Below are 19,139 nucleotides of genomic sequence, written 5' to 3' on the forward strand. Positions count from 1 at the left end.
CTTTCTTGCCAATTTTGTTTTATGTTTTATTCTTCCTTTTCATTGAGGAATGAGGTTAGGAGAGCATTCTCTTTTATTTTTTAAATTTATTTTTAATATCAAAAAATTAAAATAATCTAAAAACAAAAAAAAAATATTTTCTTATAAAATTATTTTTCAACCACAAGAATAAACATAAACAGAAAATAACTCATAACTCAATTATCATTACAATCGTTTGTTTTTAAAATATATCATTTTACTGAAATAATTATATCTTTAATAAGATAATTTAATCTTCATTTATATAAATAATTTTGTTCCATAATATCTCTTGTTCTCAAATTAATAATAATAATTTCCCAACCATAAATATCAAAAGTGAAACCACATATTTTCTACGAGTCACTTATATAATGGAAAAATCTAGAGTTATATGAACCAAGGATTTTATATATATATATATATATATAGACAGTCCAACCATAAACTAGTGGTTAGAAATATTTTACTCGGCTTTTCCAAGGCTTATTGAAAACACTTGACTGCAGGGAGTGGTAAATGATTTCGTACCTCTTTTTTTTGTTTGGATAAAAATGGAAGAGTCCAATCAGAAAGCCGTTATAAGTAGCCGTTAATGGATTCAAAACTCGGTTTGCAAGCGGGGACGGAAGCCTATGTTAGGTTCACTTTTTGGAACTTCCTTGGCAGGCAAATTTAAAAGCAATGCATATGAACGAATCCACATGGCTCAACCACCACGGACCTCAATTCTATGCTTCACGGTCCCTTCGTGCTGTGTGGGCTCGTAGCCATCAAAGTCATGAAAGAACTAGTATCTTTAATTATTTTTTTTCAAAAGAAATACATAACCTTGAGGGAAGAAGAAGAAGAAGAAGAAGAAGAAGAAGAAGAAGAAGAAGAAGAAGAAGAAGAAGAAGAAGAAGAAGAATCTAATATACAATGGTTTTCGTGTGGCAAGGTGATATCCGTTATCATGGAGTGCTATCTATGCCTTTTAATCTTCAATAATAGCCTCCTAATGTTGAGAATGTTTAGAATGAATCACCAAAGTCATTTTGTTGTTCTTGTTGTTTCTTTGACATTAACATGTGTATGTAATTGAATTAAAAAACATAAGGAACAACTAATATGGTATTTTTGTAAACTAAAAAAAAAACATAATGTTTAATATTTTGTTAAAAGTTAATTTTTAAAATATTCTTTATCAAGAAATATTTTAAAAAATATTTTAAATATTAGAATATTTAAATGATTCAAAAACACTAAAAAAATAATTTTTTTAAAAAATAAAATTTTAATAAAAAATAAAATTAAAACTAAAATGAAATGCACTTGAAGCAAAGGAGAGAGAGATGTTAGAATATTCGGAGTAGACAATTTGCAAGCATAAAAAACAAGTCTTTTGCAAAAAGAGTTTCATTTAATTCTCAATCAAAACTCAAATGAGCCACCAAAATTTCCCAGTAACCAAAAAAAAAACCGTAAATTATATGCAGAAAAAATCCAAACTTTCAAGCACAAAAAACCCAAGATCCAAAAATGAATAATTAAAAAAAAATACAACTTTTAAAAGAAAAAAGCAACACGGGTTAGATCTAGAATGAACAAGCCTTAATCTTTAATGGGTTTATCTCTGTTTTTTTTTGTTTTTTTCCATTTTTTATAAAAAAACACTACCCCAACCAGACCAAATCGTGGTGTTTTTTATTTTGTCTGTGTTCTGTAAGGAAAAAAAAGGGAGGTAGAGAGTGTGGAGGCAGTGAAAAATAAATTAAAAAATATAGTAGAGATTAGAGAACGGTGGATTGTTGATTATGTGCCTATCCTCTCTCCCCCCTCTGCAACTCTCTTCTCCATCACGGATCCCTTTTCTTTTGCCTGGCGCCTCCTTCATCCCCCCTTGCATCTGTCAGTTTGGCTTGGAATAACATCACCCTCTCCCTGTAGTTTTTTATCTCCGATCTGCCTTCCTTTTTTTCTCCATCTGCTCTTTGTTTTGCACCTGTTTTCTCTTCTATGTAAAATAAAGAAAGGGACGGGAGAAATGGTAGAAAATGCGTGCCCGTTAGAGATACGAAAACACCCTCCACAAATCACCACTGCATTATTAAAATTCGCAGAGAAATTGCTCTCAATTCACAATACAAACACTGAGCAATTTTTAAAAAAATATATGTTTAGTTCAAGGATTGCCTCATTGACAATTGTAGCATGCTATACACAAAGGGGATGCTAGTTCTGTGCATGAAATCTCTACTCACAGACAAACTCCTTTGTATTACAAAAAAATACAGCTTAATTAGAGATATTAGGGATGAATCCTCAAAGCATTTTTATCCTGTGTCTTTATTTTTTTAAAATTGAAACAGTAACCAAACATTTCCTCAACAATACAGCTTTATTAGAGATATTAGGGATGAATCCTCAAAGCATCATAGAACACGGGTTGTGTTGTGTTGAGATTCTAGTGTCGTTAGTTATCATGGTCCCAGCCATTGTCGCTAGCAGAAGGCTATAGGTGATAGGATGATTAGAATCAGTGCTGTCAAATCCAGTTTGGAGTTGACGGTTAGACTGGAGAAGCAGTGACCTAGGGTCTGTATAATGTTGGATTTCTAATTCGGCCCACTCAAGCTCAACTGCCGTGATTGGGGTTTTTGTCAACCCAATGACCCGCCTAATCATAACATGACCCAATGGGTTAAACATGGATCTTCAAATAACAAAAGAACCACTGATAAGTGGTGGAAAGGAGACGAAAAAAAAGGGTTTTGATTGCTGGGGACAAGGATAAAAGAAAACAAAAATGGCAAGTATATACGGTGTGGTCGTGCTGTTAAATAAGAAAAAATTGGAGCAAATCCTTGCCATGAGGCCGCTGCTCTCGAAATAGGTCTCCAAAGATTCGAACCCTAGAGCAAATCAGTTGTTGTGACTCTGACTATTTTCAAGAGACGATAGGAAGGAAAAGGCTTTGTATTTTTTGAGCCTAAGAATATGATGTTGGGCTTTGGGCTAGAGGATATTATATGGGAGATTTTCACCCATTTACCTGTCTTCAGCACCGTATACGGGTGGGGGGCAGAGATATTTGAAGGGAAGATAATATTTAACCACAATAAGGTTAGATGCTAACCTTATAGGTGTTTAAGGATATTTGAGGGGAGAAACTTCGATATATTTGTCTTTCCCTCCTATTTTAAAATCTAATATTAATTTATATTTGTTCTTTCACACTTACATTTTCGGACCACAAGTATTTATATTATCTAGTTCTCAATAATCTTGTTTCAAGTAAAATTTGATTTGATTTATTTTGTAATCCACTTTTATCCTTATTTATTTAACTCATACTAAACATTATTTACACTTCACACCATTAACCCATAACCCATACTCCAATCCCAGCAGGCCCTATGGACAAGAGATTGAAATGTTTAGTATGAGTTAAATAAATAAGGATTACACTTCACACCGTTAATAGAGCCCTTATCACTTGTGCGGCTATTCTTTCATGTCAACAAGGAAGCGGAGAAATTGAAATTTCTGCAAATTGACGGTAATTGTTATAGGGTTCTCCAAATGACGCACGAGCAGTACATCTGACAGAAAGCACGAGCCCGGCCAACGCCCAGCTATGTAATCTGTCATTCATATGCTAACCTTCTATGAAGGGGAAGCCTAGATCATAAAAGCGAGCAAAGATTACATCATTAGCATAATACCTCAACAGGTCTCCAAGCAAAACTGTAATCTTGAGATTCCAATCCATTTCGATTAAGATGCTTATCAGTTGTCAGATATGCGAGAACTCTAATAACGCTAGTTCATTGATACCTACAATCGACCAATGACAGAAATAGCACCATGAATGACTCCAATTTGGGAGTCTCTAATGGCTCCTATGGCAACATCAGCTATAAAATGTGTACAACAGGGGTTTTAAGATCCAACTCCTTGAATGACTCCAACTACAATCTCAATTAATAGCAAACAAAAACTAGTGAAACACAACTCAGAAATCAGACAATGAAAAACAAGTTTGAGTGCACATTTAACCTTCAACAACCTTAAATCACTAAAATAACAACATCATGTGTTCGCTATCGCACTATTCACTTGTCATTAAATTACTTCCAATAAAATGCTCAACATGAAGAACAGCATGATCAGTTGAGTACACAGATAGAACAAGGAAATTATTCTAGTTCTAATACAGGACCTGCTATAGGAAGTTGATCGTGAGAATCAGAAAGCTGGGTCGCCTCTACTCCTGACACGTCCACGAAATCCTCCGTAGCACAACACAAAACCCTACAAACAAGGGGAGAAAAGCAATAAACAACAACAAAAAAAAAATATATCAAGTAATAAAAAGAAAGCAAAACAAAATTTCCAGCAATAAAACCACCAAGCATGTATTGATGCGTTCCAGCTTATGTGGCATGCATCTATAAATTCTTGAGACCAGTAGCCAAAAATAATTAGGGAACTTCTTACCAACCACAACTTAAATTATTATCTCGTTTCTGGTGAAATTAGCATTGCTCTTCTGCAACACCACAGACCTTACTTCGCCTAATCTATATTTCAGCTAACAAAGATTAAGTTAACATGAACATAAAAAGTAACACCTCCAGCATAAAATTAGAATAAAAATCACATAACAGCAATTCCAAATCTCAATTGTCTGTAATATTCATAAACATTTGCATAGATTATTGAAATTCTTACCATAAAAAGAAAAATCATGGTGTTTGGGAAGGAATCATTCCGGTCTTCCTGGCATAAGCGAAAATACCACCAGCTTCGATAACAGGACCAGCATCACCAATAGGCTTCAACTTATATTCCTTTCCACTCGTATGGTTAATCAATTTACTTTCAGCAAGTTCAATCGTAATCAAATCACCAGTCTTGCACTCTTCACAAATCCTAACTTCCGATTCAAGCGGATATATCTCTCCCGTCGCAACTGAATTCCTAAAGAAAATCCTCGCATACGATTCCGCAACAACCGCAGCTACCCCCGCTGCACCAAGCGCTACAGGTGCGTGTTCACGCGAAGACCCGCACCCAAAATTTTCACCCCCGATCACGATCGAGTATTTTGTTTTCGCTTGGTTCTCTTCGATGAATCGGGTTTTGTAAGTTGCCGGAAGTCCGATTAAAGCGTAGGATCCGAGTTTTTCGTATTCTTCCGGCTTGGAAGGGACAAGGGTAAGGTATTCGGCGGGGATGATTTGATCCGTGTCAATGTTGTCTCCCACGACATAGCAATGGCCGTGGAAGGAAGTGGTGGGGGTGGTGGCGGCGTCAGCGGCCGTGGCGCGTGGGATGGAGAGAAGTTGGCCAGGTGGGGCGTGGGAGGTTAGGGGTTTGAAGGAGGGGAGAATGGAAGGGAGTTTGAGACAAGGAGGAGAGAAGAAAGAGAGGGAAGGTTTGGGGTTGGTGGTGGAGAAATTAGGGTTTCTGGAGAGGGTGATTGCGGTGGTAGAGCGGCAGACAGCCATTTTTTATTTTTTTGGTTCTTTTTTGTGACATGAGAGGCGGTGAGCGGGGAGAGAAGATTTTTATACAAAATTTTTATAGTGCTGGATAAAAATAATATTTTGAAAATTTATTTTAAATAAATAAATAACTTGATAAAAATATAGAACTGTTTTAATTTTATCTTTTTATTTTTTTAAATTAAACTATAATTAATAACTAATATAATACTACACTATAAAATTAGTCGTGGTTCAGCTGTCAATTGGACTCCTTCCTTGACTTCCTATAAAAACCAACTTCTTGCTTGATTATAAAAGGACAATATTTATTAAACCTTATTAAATATTTTTTAAATATATATCAAATCAGATGTAATTGTAAAATAATTCAGAAAATAAATTTACTCTTAGTCAGTATATAAATTAACTTAAATAAATATTTTTTATTGTCGAACAAAAGAATTAAAAAGCATCCTTCACATTGATTTTGATTCATTTAAAAAGCATTAAATATTTTTTATGCTGATATAAAGGTTAAAACCCATAAATTAATGGATTGTGAAAACTATAGCTTAAATTTGAGTATGCTTCCTCTTTGTTTTCCCCTGATTTGAGTATCTAATGTTACTCTACGATAAAATAAAACGAAGAACCACTAGCAGGAATTGCCTTGCTTTGTTGCGGCCATGTATATAATTCAGTATGCTTAGTAAAATTGATTGTAAATTATGATCATTTTTATTTTCAAGTAATATAACATAACGTTAATGATAAATTTTATATTTTTTTTAAATGAGAATAATTGTTAGCAAATACTTTATGATCATATTAAAACAATAGAAGTTCTTAAGAATATTTGTTTGTATTTGATTTTATTTTTAAAAATAACCTATTTTGATCTTAAAAAGCTTATGAGTATTACAAAGTTATTGATATATAAAGATAAAATATTGGTGGTGAACAAAGTTTTTATTAGTATATTTTTATTAAAAAAATATAAAATAAAAAAATTATAAATATAATTTTTTTGTAAAACAAGAATGTCTTATCGAAGATATGTTAGATTTACCAGCGTACCAAATCTCAGAAATACTAAACATGTGTTAAAGTTTTTTTATGGTTAGTCATAATAACTTCTTTTAACTGGATAAAATAAATGAAATATAGCTTATAATACAACTATAAATATCATGAAAATAAAATTATATTTCAATTTATTTTTTTCATAAAATAACAAAACCAATGAACTATAAATACATCATAAAATCATTAAAACAAATATTCATAATTTTCATATTATATATATATATATATATCTAAAATATTATTGTATTTTTTTTAAATAATATTTATTTAAATATTAGAAAGTCTCCACTCTCATTAAAATAGATTTTTTATAGTACTAGTTACAAGTTATCTTAACCTACCAACCAATTATTAAGTATAAATCATTAACTATTTTTATTAAAAAAAATAAAATAATAAAACCAATTAAATAATCAAATATCTAACTTGAGTGCTTTACCTACTTGAATTTTTTAAAACATCATCAATATACATATTATATTATTAATATATTAAAAAAACGATAATTTCATCATAATAATACAAAAATGATTATTACTAATGTTATTTAAGCTCTGACGTGAGACACCTAGGCTAAAAAAATCATAGATCAGCTTGATATGTAAAAGCCAAGAAAACAGATTATTATTGTTGTTCTAACATAACTCTTAACCTCGGTCTTCGATTTGTGCAAATTGAACCGATCCGGGAAGATGATTTAGAGACCCGTTATATGGCAACGGCTACAAAGGGTTCAGAGTTCCTTAGCTCAAAATTAATTATTAGACAGTATTTAGAATTACGGTAATTATTATAATTTAAAATATTTTTGTTTAAAAATATATTAAAAAAAAATTATTTTTGATACTAATATATTAAAATGATTCAAAATTATAAAAAAAATCAAAAAATCAAAAATATTTTTGAGCAAAAAAAAAACATATTCTTAAAGTCTTTTGTGATTTGAATTTATAAAATTTTTAAATTTTCTGATTTCTGTAATAATTCCAAATTCGATGTCATTTTTATTTTTTCAATTACTGGCAGAGAATTAACGAAGAGAAGGAGCGTAGAGAAGAAGAGTCAGAGAGGTCAACAAGATCCACGCCTTTGTTGGAAAGCCAAAAACAGGACAAAAGACACAAGTGTCAAACTCAGAGATCAAACGTGAGCCATGACGACAATCTTCGTTTTAAAATATTCATGGAATTCAAACAATTAGTAGTATATTATAAAATCATATTACTAAAAAAATAATATTGATTGTAGTACTAATTAATTCTATTGATAATAATTATTACATTTACGTTAAAAAACCTATCTAGCATACATTCTGACAATCTTTGACGCTTCTTATTTTCAGAAATAGTGCACCACTATACTTGTTTTATACTTAAACAACTTTATTCTTAATATTATCTGCAAAAACATATACCATATATGCACTTATATTTGGAGCTTAATTTTCTATATTACTGATATACATTGAAACTTCTCAACAAGTTAAATATTTAAAATATATGAAATTAAACATTATAGATTAACAAGATATGCATAGCTACATGTTATTCAAAATTTTAATTGTACCATACTAATAAACAAAAACGTTTAATAATGTGATGATGATATTCCAAAATTAAATATGCTTAGGAATAAAATTATTTGATATTTGGATGCTGGCTAATTAAATATTCATGTTAATATTTTTTTCTCTTTAGTTCAAAAAGCTAAGTGCAAAATTGATTGTACATATCCTGATACCTACAAACAATCTATATTGATGGGTTTCAAAGATCATTATATGAAAAAATTAATGACTTTAAATGATAATGATAATAAATGAAAGAAAAAACTTTAAATTACAAGAATAAAAGTATTTATTTATGTTTTTGTATTATTAATGCTCTAATGATTAAAATATATAAGTTTAAACGGTAGAACAAAGTGAACTTTTTAACAAAATGATTCATGATATATTTATATTCATTGAACCTTGTTGTTTGGGTAAAGTGGAAGGACTAGAGAATTATTTTTTCTTAATGATATTAATAAAAAATAAATATCTCATACAATCATTAATGAGATAAAAACATGACAAACTATTGAGAAACCTTTCATGCACCTATAGATGTAGGAAGATGATTATTTCCAATATGAATATATCACGTCAATAATCTTCATATATAACTTTATGGTTTTCATGTGAATCTTTAAGACCAATTGGGTTGGGTGTATAGCCAAACTTAAGGACGATAGGCCTGATAAATTGTCAGAACCACAATGTCTTAAGTTCACCTCATGGCTGAATCCAATTATACTGGGTCTACAACTAAACCTGAGTATATTGAATTTAACAACTTGCTAAACTTACGATGCCTTGAGCTTGACTCATAATTAAAGCCAAGTATATTGAATGTGATAACTTGCTAAATCCATTGTGCCTTGGTCAGCTCATGGCTAACCTAGGCATACTGGATCTGGCAACTTCTTAGATCCACAATGCCTTTGGCTCGGCTTATGGCTAAATCCAGATATACTAAGTTTAGTAACTTACATAACCTATGGTTCATCAAGCATACTGGATCTGCCAACTTCTTAGATCCATAATGCCTTTAGCTCGGCTTATGGCTAAATCTAGATATACTAGGTTTAGTAACTTACATAACCTATGGTTCATTGGGTTCAGTTCATGTTAGAACCCAGGTATGTTGGGTTCAATAAATTATCAAACTCATGGTTTCTTAAGTTCAGCTGATATTTGGATTAGACAATTTACTAGTCTCATGTGGCCAAATACAAATATACTAGGTCTCTATGGTTCTTTGGGCTCAACTTACAATTGAACCCGAATATATTAAGCATAATATTTTGTCAGACTCACGTTTAATTAGATTATTTTTTTTTTACAGTTTGAGTTCTTTCTAAGCACAAAAATATTTGAGTAAAAAATATTAACTTATTATGTATGTTTAAATTAAAAAAAAAAAGAATACTTACTTATTAAAGTAAAGTAACAAATTTTTTATCATTGTTAGGGATAAATTATTTATTCTTAAAGTTTTATTACTCCTCACTTATATAATCAGGATGCTTGAAATATATTTTTTAGGATTCTAACAACACCACTTTAATTTAGGATGCACTTCTAAACAAAAATTTTAAATCTAAGTAACATAACTTAATTATTTATCAATAAAATGAATCTAAACTCTAGAATTAAGAGGATATATGAAAAATATAAAAAAGAACGAAAATAATAAAATAAAACGGGGAAGAATTGTAAAAATATAAAAAAACTTGTAAAATCTCTTATTTTAGCTCTTTTCTATATTGAATTTGTGAAGATAAAAGGTTAAAAAATCAATTTTAGTAATAATCATAATTAATTTATATCATTATCAACTTTGATTAGCTACTATAAATCAAGAATTACATCTAAATATAGGGGCTATAAATATGATTTGTTGAGCTAAAAAGTGTTAAGAATTGTAAAAAATAATTTTGGAAGAGATAGTTAACATTTGACATAACAATAAACTAAAAAAATATTTTTTTTATGAATCAAGCCCAAATTTCAATCAATAAAAAAATTATATTTTATAATTTAAAATTTTAATTTACAATAAATTTAAATTTAAACTTGTACTTAGAACATGAGCACGACACATGTGGGATTAAACCCATAACTTACTTTACTTGAAACTTTTTTCTCTAAAAATTCAAGTGTTTTTTCAATTTAATTTTAACTTTTTAACTTTTCACTTTATAAACATAATTTTCTTTTATTTCTTTACTATGTAGGGTAGAGTTCTTTTGGAGAGTTTTTAGATTTCATCAAAGCCTATCTACTAATATTTCTTTAAGATTAATTTTTCATTCATCCATAATTTATGTAGATCGTATTAATATTTCATATTAAAAAACTTATGATGGGTTGGAAATTAAATTACAACAAAGTTTTAACTCAAAAAGTAAATAGATCTTTTTTTTTATTTGGTCTCAAAAATATACATTAACCATGTTCTAACAAATTTTCCAATACTACATGTTAATGAAGTCAAAAAATAAATAAAAAGCAAAACTAACTTAAAAATTATCCTTCAAAGATATTTACTTGATAAACTTCGTGTAAAAAAAATTAAATTTGTAAAAACAAAGCAAAGAGAAGCTGGAGCAATATTGCTAATGATTGTTACTTGCCTAGCCAGGCCTGGATGCTTAACCTGTGACTATAGGTGGACCTACGGCTTGTGCTATGGGTGCCTTGGCACCCCAACACAAGCTGAATTGAAAAATAAAATAAAATGAAAGCACGTAGGAAAGTAAAATTACATAATTTGAAGTACCCATTTCAGAATTTTCTTAGTGAAAGAGTGGCTTAGGTTTTAGTGTTCTTGTATTTTAAGAGGTAGACGATGAATAGTGAAAAAGAAAGAGAAGGAAGTCTTTCTTATTTTATTTTTTTGTTTGTGTTTTCAGAAGGTACGAATGGATGCTGAGAAGTGGGCGGGAAAACAATACATCGAGGTGCGCGTTTGACAGTTGAGGTGAATCGGGAATGGGTGAAAGAGCGGCCAGTGGGTGAGCAAAGACCACTTCCATTGCCACGACGCGGAAACAAAAGAATTAACTGTAGCCAAATGTAACCACCCCATATTTCGCTTTGAGCACAATGCCCCCATAACCTGTCCCAGTGCATCTTCATGATCAAAACAGAAGATTTATTTGAACAGAGAATGTGTTTTTTTGGGACCCATACTACTATATGCCATGTCATCACAAAACAGAACATTTGTCAAATATCCAATACTACAATTGATTGTTAGATTTTAAATGGTTTAAGCATTTATTTGAAGATAAAAATAAAAATAATCAACGTTCAAACACTCAATTGTAACAATCACTGAATTTCAGGCACTAAGATGCCTAGCATCTCTCCTCTTCTACGTCGTACCAAACCACATCTTACATGAAATCACTGATTAATTATACAGCCAGGTATGAGGTTACAGGTCCTATCCAGCATCATGCAAACAAAACTTGGTCACGCCAGGGGGCACTGCCGGAAGGGGTCAAATTTCAACGCGCATGTCCCAGACTGTCAAGCAAAGCAAAGCACTCAACAAGACATCGGGCGGAGAAAGGATGATCAAGGAACCCGGTGGGCGTGGATGAAATTAAACTGATTGTCGTGTCGTCATGGAAATTTAAGTATCGAGCTCAGAGAGATAGTGAAGGAGGCTATGCACAGTATTTGAAAAGCCAATTTTCAGTGACAGGGGCAATGAATCCCAAATCAACAGCAGAGGTAAACCAAGACAATAACCGGACTGCTAATACTTGTGAATATTGAATGCATCACATGTATAAATGTCCAAGCAGCAAAACTAACCATTACTTGCATTCCAAGTAGCATAAAACAGCAGCACGGGGCACTGCCGGACGGGGTCAAATTTCAACGCGCATGTCCTGGACTGTCAAGCAAAGCAAAGCAAAGCACTCAACAAGACAACGGGCGGAGAAAGGATGATCAAGGAACCTGGAGGGCGTGGATGAAATTAAACTGATTGTCGTGTCGTCATGGAAATTTAAGTATCGAGCTCAGAGAGATAGTGAAGGAGGCTATGCACAGTATTTGAAAAGCCAATTTTCAGTGACAGGGGCAACGAATCCCAAATCAACAACAGAGGTAAACCAAGACAATAACCGGACTGCTAATACTTGTGAATATTGAATGCATCACATGTATAAATGTCCAAGCAGCAAAACTAACCATTACTTGCATTCCAAGTAGCATAAAACAGCAGCATAAATTGCAATCAATTATCAAGAACGTGGAGCTGCCAGCTGCTGCTTCTTTATCCTCTCATGATGTTTTACACCACTGTATAAACAAGAACCAACAAGTTACATGAGAGTGAGTACTTCCTAAGGCTCAAATTCATCTTAGACATCTTAAAATTCTGCTTAGCTCTGTGCCAATCCAACATCTTCACAAAAAAGAAAAATGATAAGCATAGAAGCATCTCACACAACATCTATGACTATTGAAAGCAACAAAAAGTGATTGCTTCTGATGCGGACACTTTGACCATTGATTGGGCTACAATTTCAGACAGGTGAAAGTGTCGCAGACACCAAAATCCAAATCCTAAGAAACCTATTTAACATCCACTCAAATGGTTAAGAACACAAAACATCTACCCAGTATCTATATATGCACACAAACCAGTATCAGATTTTATTTTTATTTTTCTGAAAAAGAAGGACTTGAGATTACAAACCTAGCAGCATACAATATTCAGTCAAATTAGCAAAGCACGAGTAATAAACCTGATATCATGAGGAGTGATAAATATCCACTGGGAACCTTGGGCCAATGCAAACTTCACCAAGGTATCTAGGCTAATCTTCCTACTAACAGCATCCTGGAGATCAATGCAGAATAAGAATATGCATCAGAAACTGACTCTCTTACACTTCAGAGTGGAACTTAGGAGCTGCATCCTCCAGATAATAAGCTATGATTAAGTGAACAATTTTACATGCAAATAAAATGGAATATAAATATCATGGAAATTTACCATAAAGACATCAAACTCGTCCATTGCTCGGAATGAGGCTTCTGTCATCTGATGAAGAGCTAATGCAAAGCATAACGTTGAGAAAGATCGTTCACCACCTAATTAAAAGCAAATTACAAAAATCATTTAGTGAGCAACTCCTAGAGGAAATCTTGAGTTGCAAACAGAATCCGGTTAAAAATTCTAAAGAAAGTATAACACATCCATAAATAATGGAAATGACAGAATTAAATATTTGATAAAAACCCAGTGCAATTTTTCTTGCAAACCCTTGATGAAAACCAGTATCTGTAACTAAACAAACCTTGCATCGCATATTATGACATGATTAGTATACAAACACAGACAAGAGAGTTCACAAGTACAGGAGAGAACCTGAAAGCCCTCTAGTGTCACGAACAGAGCTGCAGGATGCATCTTGGGGCATTTTTACCTGACAGTGTAAATATAGCAAGTTAAAAAGAAAAGACCAGCATAAGCAGCACCAAGGTGTAAAAAAAGAAAAAGAAATGGCGTGGGCATAGAACTAAACGATGCAGATTACACAAGGATTCCAAGACAAGTTATGTACCTCTACTTTGAGGGTCTTCTCTTCGTAACTAATTTTAATGCTCCCACTAATCCCTTTCTCTCCTAAGTGACCATTGAAACTAATGGACAAAGGAAAAAGGAAAAGTCACCAGGAAGTCCAAATAAATAATAGATCATTTGAAATGGCAGAAAGATAATTGACCAGTCTGACAAAAAAAAGTAACAAATAAAACAATTCATACTTCCAAGTCAATTGGCGCTTCAAATCACTTGCATTCCTTTGAAATTTGCTCCATCGCAAATTCAGGGCTTCCTCACAAGTCTGGGATTCAAAAGATTAAAAAGAAGAGAAAAAATGGATATGAAAATAAAATCCTCCATCAGAAACACTGAGCAAACAATGCAGAAAATGGGGAGACTACTCTGAAAGGTGGTGGAAAGCAATGATAAGAAAAACAAGAAAGATGAACAAAAACAAGAAAAAAAACAAAAGAAAAAAAAAACATAATAGTTACAAAATTTCATGAGGATACCTACACGATTTAAAAAATAATAGTTACAAAACTAAGAAATTATCATGAGGATACCTAACTCTCTAAGTCAAATGAATAAAAAGAGAAGAAAAACAAAAGAAAGAGACTAAATGGGGTGTCAAACTATTTGTTTCATGTGAAAGAACTAAAACCGAAACTAATCTTTGTTTTGAATAGCTTTATGGGCTCACAAGAAGGTTTTCCATTTTTGTAACCTGTCCCAATACAGGGATTGGGTCTTCCATTTTCCAACTCCAAAAACCATTACTACTTGTTTATTTCTTGGAGACTATTCCCTTCTCTTCTCCCATTTTTTTCCTCTCATTCAGATCCTTTTCCTTTCTTCTATCTTCTTGACCCTCTTTTACTTTCACCTTGAACATAAAAGAAACCAATTATAGCATCCACTCTTTCAAATACAGCATTGCACATCACCACCTCACCTTTAAGGCAAGTGTGAAACCCAGCTGTAGGAGTGGAAATGATCACAAACAACAACCAAACGAAAACAAGGATGAAAATTCAAGAGAATTGACTATCCAAAAAATCCAATTTATGGAATCAATCAACATTCATAGCATGTCAGGAACTAGGATTAGACTTCACGTGCTAAATAAATGAAAAATAGATAAATGTAGAATTTACCTTCAACTTTTCACGAAAAGCTCTGTATGTTTGCCGTTTACGCAAAATTTTACGCTCTTTTTTCTGATAAAACATCCTCAGGTCATCAATAGAGTCAGAATGCCTGTTACAATTAAAAAAAAAAAAAGCTTATTATTTGAAACTGTCATGCTACTAGTGTTCTCCAGGTGGTGCAAGATACAAGTCATGACTATACTGCTGGCACTCATTCTGAAGTCTCTGGTTCAGTTTATTTAAATGCACACTGAGCTGCTCTGGTGTGCTGCCATCATAACCTCCTAAAGCTTCAATCTCACTCTCGGGACATATAATTGAAGCCTTTCTGCAGCTCTCCTACAGTTTCACAAAACATAAAATTAGCTACAAGGTGGCGCTACAACAAACTCAATGCTTAAATGCTTGAACAGTCTCTGCTACAAAAAGGACAAGAGAAGCACAACCAACATGTATACACAGGACAGCAACCACAAGCCATTTTCACCAGCATTTTCTAGTATTTAACCACCTCAAATATCTACAACCATCACATTTATACTTATTGAGATAAAAAAAATAAAAATAAAATCAGGTGTAGAGAACCACTGGGAATGCTTCTGTAACTGCATATACAACAGCAAAACCAGGTCAGTTCCCTCTCCCCACCAACACCGAACCCCACCACGCATCCCAAAATGCACAACCCAGCTCCACCTTCTTGGTTACCATGTCAGTAAGCTAATCAACAAAAGATATCATAAATTGCAAAACCCAGCTTCACGACCTCAACACCACCAAAACATCACCTGCTGCCCCCCATGCCACAAAAACCTAGACCACCCACCTTCACAATACCTAGTTTATTTTCTTGAAAACAAAGTTATGGTTGCAATTTCATTGACAAGGAAAGAATGTTCACATAGAAGAGAAGTTACTGGACAGAATAGAGTGAGATAAGAGTGGATATCAGCTGTATTTGGAAACACTGTCCAGGAGAGTTTATGAGGGTGGTTTTCAGGGGGGGAAGAAACCCATCACCATTTTAGTTCCATCCTTTTGATAAACACCCCCACCCCCAGGGGCTGATCATAAGTGTATTGTAAACCCATTCCCATTATTCTGTCTCAATTCACGTTCCTATCAATTTTTAATCAAACAGGGTCGTGTCCTGGTTGCCCCAGATTTGCAAACAGAACCTGAAGCTTTGTAACGGTGGTTTGGTGGCTCATTTTGTAAAACAAATATTTTAGTTCATCTTTTCCTTTCTTTTTCCATCTTTTCAGAGATTATCTTGGGATTCTTAGATGATAGATTGCAGCCATTAATACAAAAGGACAAATTTTCAAATTATATGACTTTAGTTGCAAGATAACTGTGGAGGCTTCGCCACCTGGAACCCTGCGACTTTGCTTGTTTGGAGGGAAAAGTAGGAAGGACACATGAGAGGAGAAAGTTAAATTGTTTCAATAGCCAGATACAGACCCGTAAAAGGAAGGGATGGATCCTTCCCATCCTTAATGAGCTGTAATTTGCAAAACACCCAATTTGACTTCCATCCTTTCCTTTCCTACTTAGCAAACTAGTTAGGATGAGTTAATATCCATTCTCTCCCCTCATCCTTCCGTTTTATCCTTTTCATCCACCAACCAAACAGACTACACTTTTAACCAGGTTACAACAACATAAGACACGACAACTTAAGTTAAGCTTTGAAGAAGCAGGAAGGCAGAGGAGACAGGCAACTGTTCATTGTTTGAAAAGGGTATGTATGGCATTACATAATTCACCAAAATGAAATTGACTTTGGAATAGCACAGTTAGGTTGGATTAATCTTAAAAAGGATAGTCATCGACTATTTCAAGGAGCAAATGGGTCCGCAATAAATTGGCTTAGTCCTTGAGCTTATATTTAGCAATTGTTATGCCCTGGTTTAAGCGATGATCTCTTATATATACCATATTTCTGAAAGCTATCGTGTGCCTTGAGCAATCAGACTAAGTGAAGATCTCTTGCATATACCATATTTCTGAAAGAAATGATTTGAAAATACACACCCCCAAAGAAAATTACATGAATAAGCACAAATATAGAGGGGCATGAAATGCACCTTACGATTCTCTTCAAGCTCCCGATATTGTGCCTCCGCCATTTCAATATCAGGGAGAACCCTGGTAGTCATTACTCCTTCATAACGGGCCTTTTCCTGATATAATACTTTGATTTCAGAAAAATCTTGCAGAAAGAACTTAAAAGAACTGCAGTGGACCATAAAACAAAGGCTCAAGGATGAGTGAACGGAACTGCTTCTGCAAATTGCAGATCTTTTTCAATCTTCACCAGCTCACTCTCTGCTTTCTCAATAGCATCGATTTCTTCTTTAACTGACTCTGCATGTAGACACAGTTATTATTGTGGATGAAAAAGCATGACGCATAATTGCATACATTTGATTGCACTTAAAAAGTTTAAACACTATGCCATACCACGCAAATCTTCAAATGTCAATTCAAGATCCCTGGCTTTTGAGTCAGCTTCATTAATTCTGACTTGGAGCGACTCCAGCTGCATTTTCTTTTCTTGTATCTCCTCCCGGATGCTCTGAAAAACATTTGCAATGATACGATGTCATTGAGGAAAAGAAAATCCTTTATATATTGCATGCATGAATCAGCAAATCTAAATCAGATTGATAAAACAAGCCCGGTGATAAAAAGGCAACACTAATGGCATGTAACAAACTGAGATTTCTTGTTGAAGCTCATCAACAGTTGATGCAGCAGCTTGAGAACTGGTTGCCGACGCATACGAGTTCTTTGCATCCTGCAGTCCTAGTTTCTTAGATACCAGATCCCGCTCAGCATTCCTGCACTTCTCCTACATCACCAAATGGAACATTATATGTACATAATCAAAAGGTACCTTCAACTACACCCTCCCCATTGCATCCTAAAAGAGAATTATAAATAGACTAAGTGAAGTAACTGGAATTAAAATTTGTTCAGTGAGTGTATTTTAGCAATCTTAGTACGTGTTTGTTATTGTGGTGTAAGATGCATTTCAAAAGTGATTTTCACTTGAAAATACATTTAAATAATTTTATTTTTTTTGACATGTGCACATCAAAATCAATGAAAAAACTCAAAAAAAAGCATCAATCAATGATGATTTTCTCGATTGAAAAAAAAGAAGAGCTCCTTTATACAGAAACTCTTGTTCGCACAAAAGATGATTGTAATGTGGTTGGTCTTGGTTGAATTAATATAGGCAAATACAAGATGTTTGTATCGCACATTATGTCAACCTGATTCTCCAAATAATATGTGAATACTCACAACCTTATTCTACAAAAAAGATTGGAGCCCGCACAAGGGCCCAACCTTGTCTTCTGAAGACACACACAAGCCCAACAAGAAGCTTGGGGTTGCACAAAGGAGGGCAAGAAGGGGGCAAATGCATTTTTTTCAATTCAACAAAAAATCAACTTTAATATAAGAACATGTGGAACATGACACAAATGTGTCCACTTCACACAGCTTGGCATTAGGTCCAGCTTCTGTTCATCCATTGTTTAGGAAAGCAGATTTGGTGAGAAAACACCAAATGTAAATTGATCCATGATCTTGTATGAGCAAAACTTCAAGCAGAAGAAGACCAAAAAGTAGACTCTAGTTCCCTAGAATTGGAAACCAAGCTTTTCTAGATAATCATTAAAAGTATGTTTTGTTAGTTAATGGAGATGAAAGCAGGAAAGGATGATCGTCCTCATCTCTATCCATAGGATTTATTTTTCCAGTTCTGGAATATAATATAACCAACAGCTTGATGCATGTAATTAGATTCAATGTTTTTTTGGAAATGTTATTTTATTATTTCAAATAATTCAAATATTCAGCTTGACATTTTAAATTAAATGAAAAGGATTGTTGATCAACAATTTTAATACTCAGAAACTGCAAGAGTTACTGGAAATTTGGTTAAATTTCAATTTTTCTCAATTAAAAAAACACATGTTTTATATCTCTTATGTGATATTTTGTCAAGGAAGGCAATAAAGAAAAAAATTGCTCAGCTATGCACACAGAAGTGCAGTCCTTGAGGAGGGAATTCGAGGGCAGTCTTCAGCTTATGTAGGATGAACTATTCTCAAGACTTTGCAACCTTATGGTGACAAGTCCAAGACTGTTACCATTGCACCAAAGAATAACTCCTATATTAAGAGCAGCTTAATTGTTGTACAATGAGGTAGGATGAAATTTATAGGGGTGCTTGCGAACTCCCCCCCCCCCCCCCCCCCCTATGACCCAAAATA

The 19,139-nt window shown here is 33.4% G+C and overlaps 2 protein-coding genes across 10 annotated transcripts in view; both read right to left on the reverse strand.

Annotated features, from left to right (window-relative positions):
- Positions 1 to 4,007: 4,007 nt before the first annotated feature.
- On the reverse strand, positions 4,008 to 5,569 carry LOC105128126 (3-isopropylmalate dehydratase small subunit 3-like). Of its 2 annotated transcripts, none has more exons than XM_011029649.1 (2): positions 4,738 to 5,569; positions 4,008 to 4,314 (listed from the first exon to the last, which is right to left on the reverse strand). In XM_011029649.1, exon 1 carries the CDS (start codon positions 5,514 to 5,516, stop codon positions 4,752 to 4,754), a length of 765 nt encoding a protein of 254 aa, XP_011027951.1. In that variant the 5' UTR covers positions 5,517 to 5,569; the 3' UTR covers positions 4,008 to 4,314; positions 4,738 to 4,751. The 2 variants fall into 2 exon arrangements, with proteins under 2 accessions (XP_011027951.1, XP_011027950.1); XM_011029648.1 differs by having other exon boundaries at positions 4,008 to 4,317; positions 4,738 to 5,566.
- A 5,770-nt stretch (positions 5,570 to 11,339) lies between these two features.
- LOC105128130 (structural maintenance of chromosomes protein 6B-like) overlaps positions 11,340 to 19,139 on the reverse strand; it is a 21,775-nt gene continuing 13,975 nt past the window's right edge. For 2 of the 8 annotated variants that reach the window (XM_011029651.1, XM_011029654.1), the window contains exons 17-28: positions 17,570 to 17,704; positions 17,314 to 17,428; positions 17,132 to 17,217; positions 16,938 to 17,033; positions 15,050 to 15,186; positions 14,854 to 14,956; positions 13,918 to 13,997; positions 13,716 to 13,794; positions 13,520 to 13,577; positions 13,145 to 13,242; positions 12,894 to 12,988; positions 12,171 to 12,444 (exon numbers count right to left, since the gene is read on the reverse strand). In XM_011029651.1, the coding sequence (XP_011027953.1) occupies positions 12,387 to 12,444; positions 12,894 to 12,988; positions 13,145 to 13,242; positions 13,520 to 13,577; positions 13,716 to 13,794; positions 13,918 to 13,997; positions 14,854 to 14,956; positions 15,050 to 15,186; positions 16,938 to 17,033; positions 17,132 to 17,217; positions 17,314 to 17,428; positions 17,570 to 17,704 (1,140 nt within the window). In that variant the 3' untranslated portion in view covers positions 12,171 to 12,386. Of the gene's footprint in view, positions 11,970 to 11,989; positions 12,445 to 12,893; positions 12,989 to 13,144; positions 13,243 to 13,519; positions 13,578 to 13,715; positions 13,795 to 13,917; positions 13,998 to 14,853; positions 14,957 to 15,049; positions 15,187 to 16,937; positions 17,034 to 17,131; positions 17,218 to 17,313; positions 17,429 to 17,569; positions 17,705 to 19,139 lie in introns of those variants that run through there. The other 6 variants (XR_842776.1, XR_842772.1, XM_011029652.1 and 3 more) reach the window with 6 other exon arrangements.

The sequence above is a fragment of the Populus euphratica genome, unplaced genomic scaffold (assembly GCF_000495115.2).
Source record: "Populus euphratica unplaced genomic scaffold, PopEup_1.0 scaffold49.1, whole genome shotgun sequence".
Lineage (NCBI taxonomy): Eukaryota > Viridiplantae > Streptophyta > Magnoliopsida > Malpighiales > Salicaceae > Populus > Populus euphratica.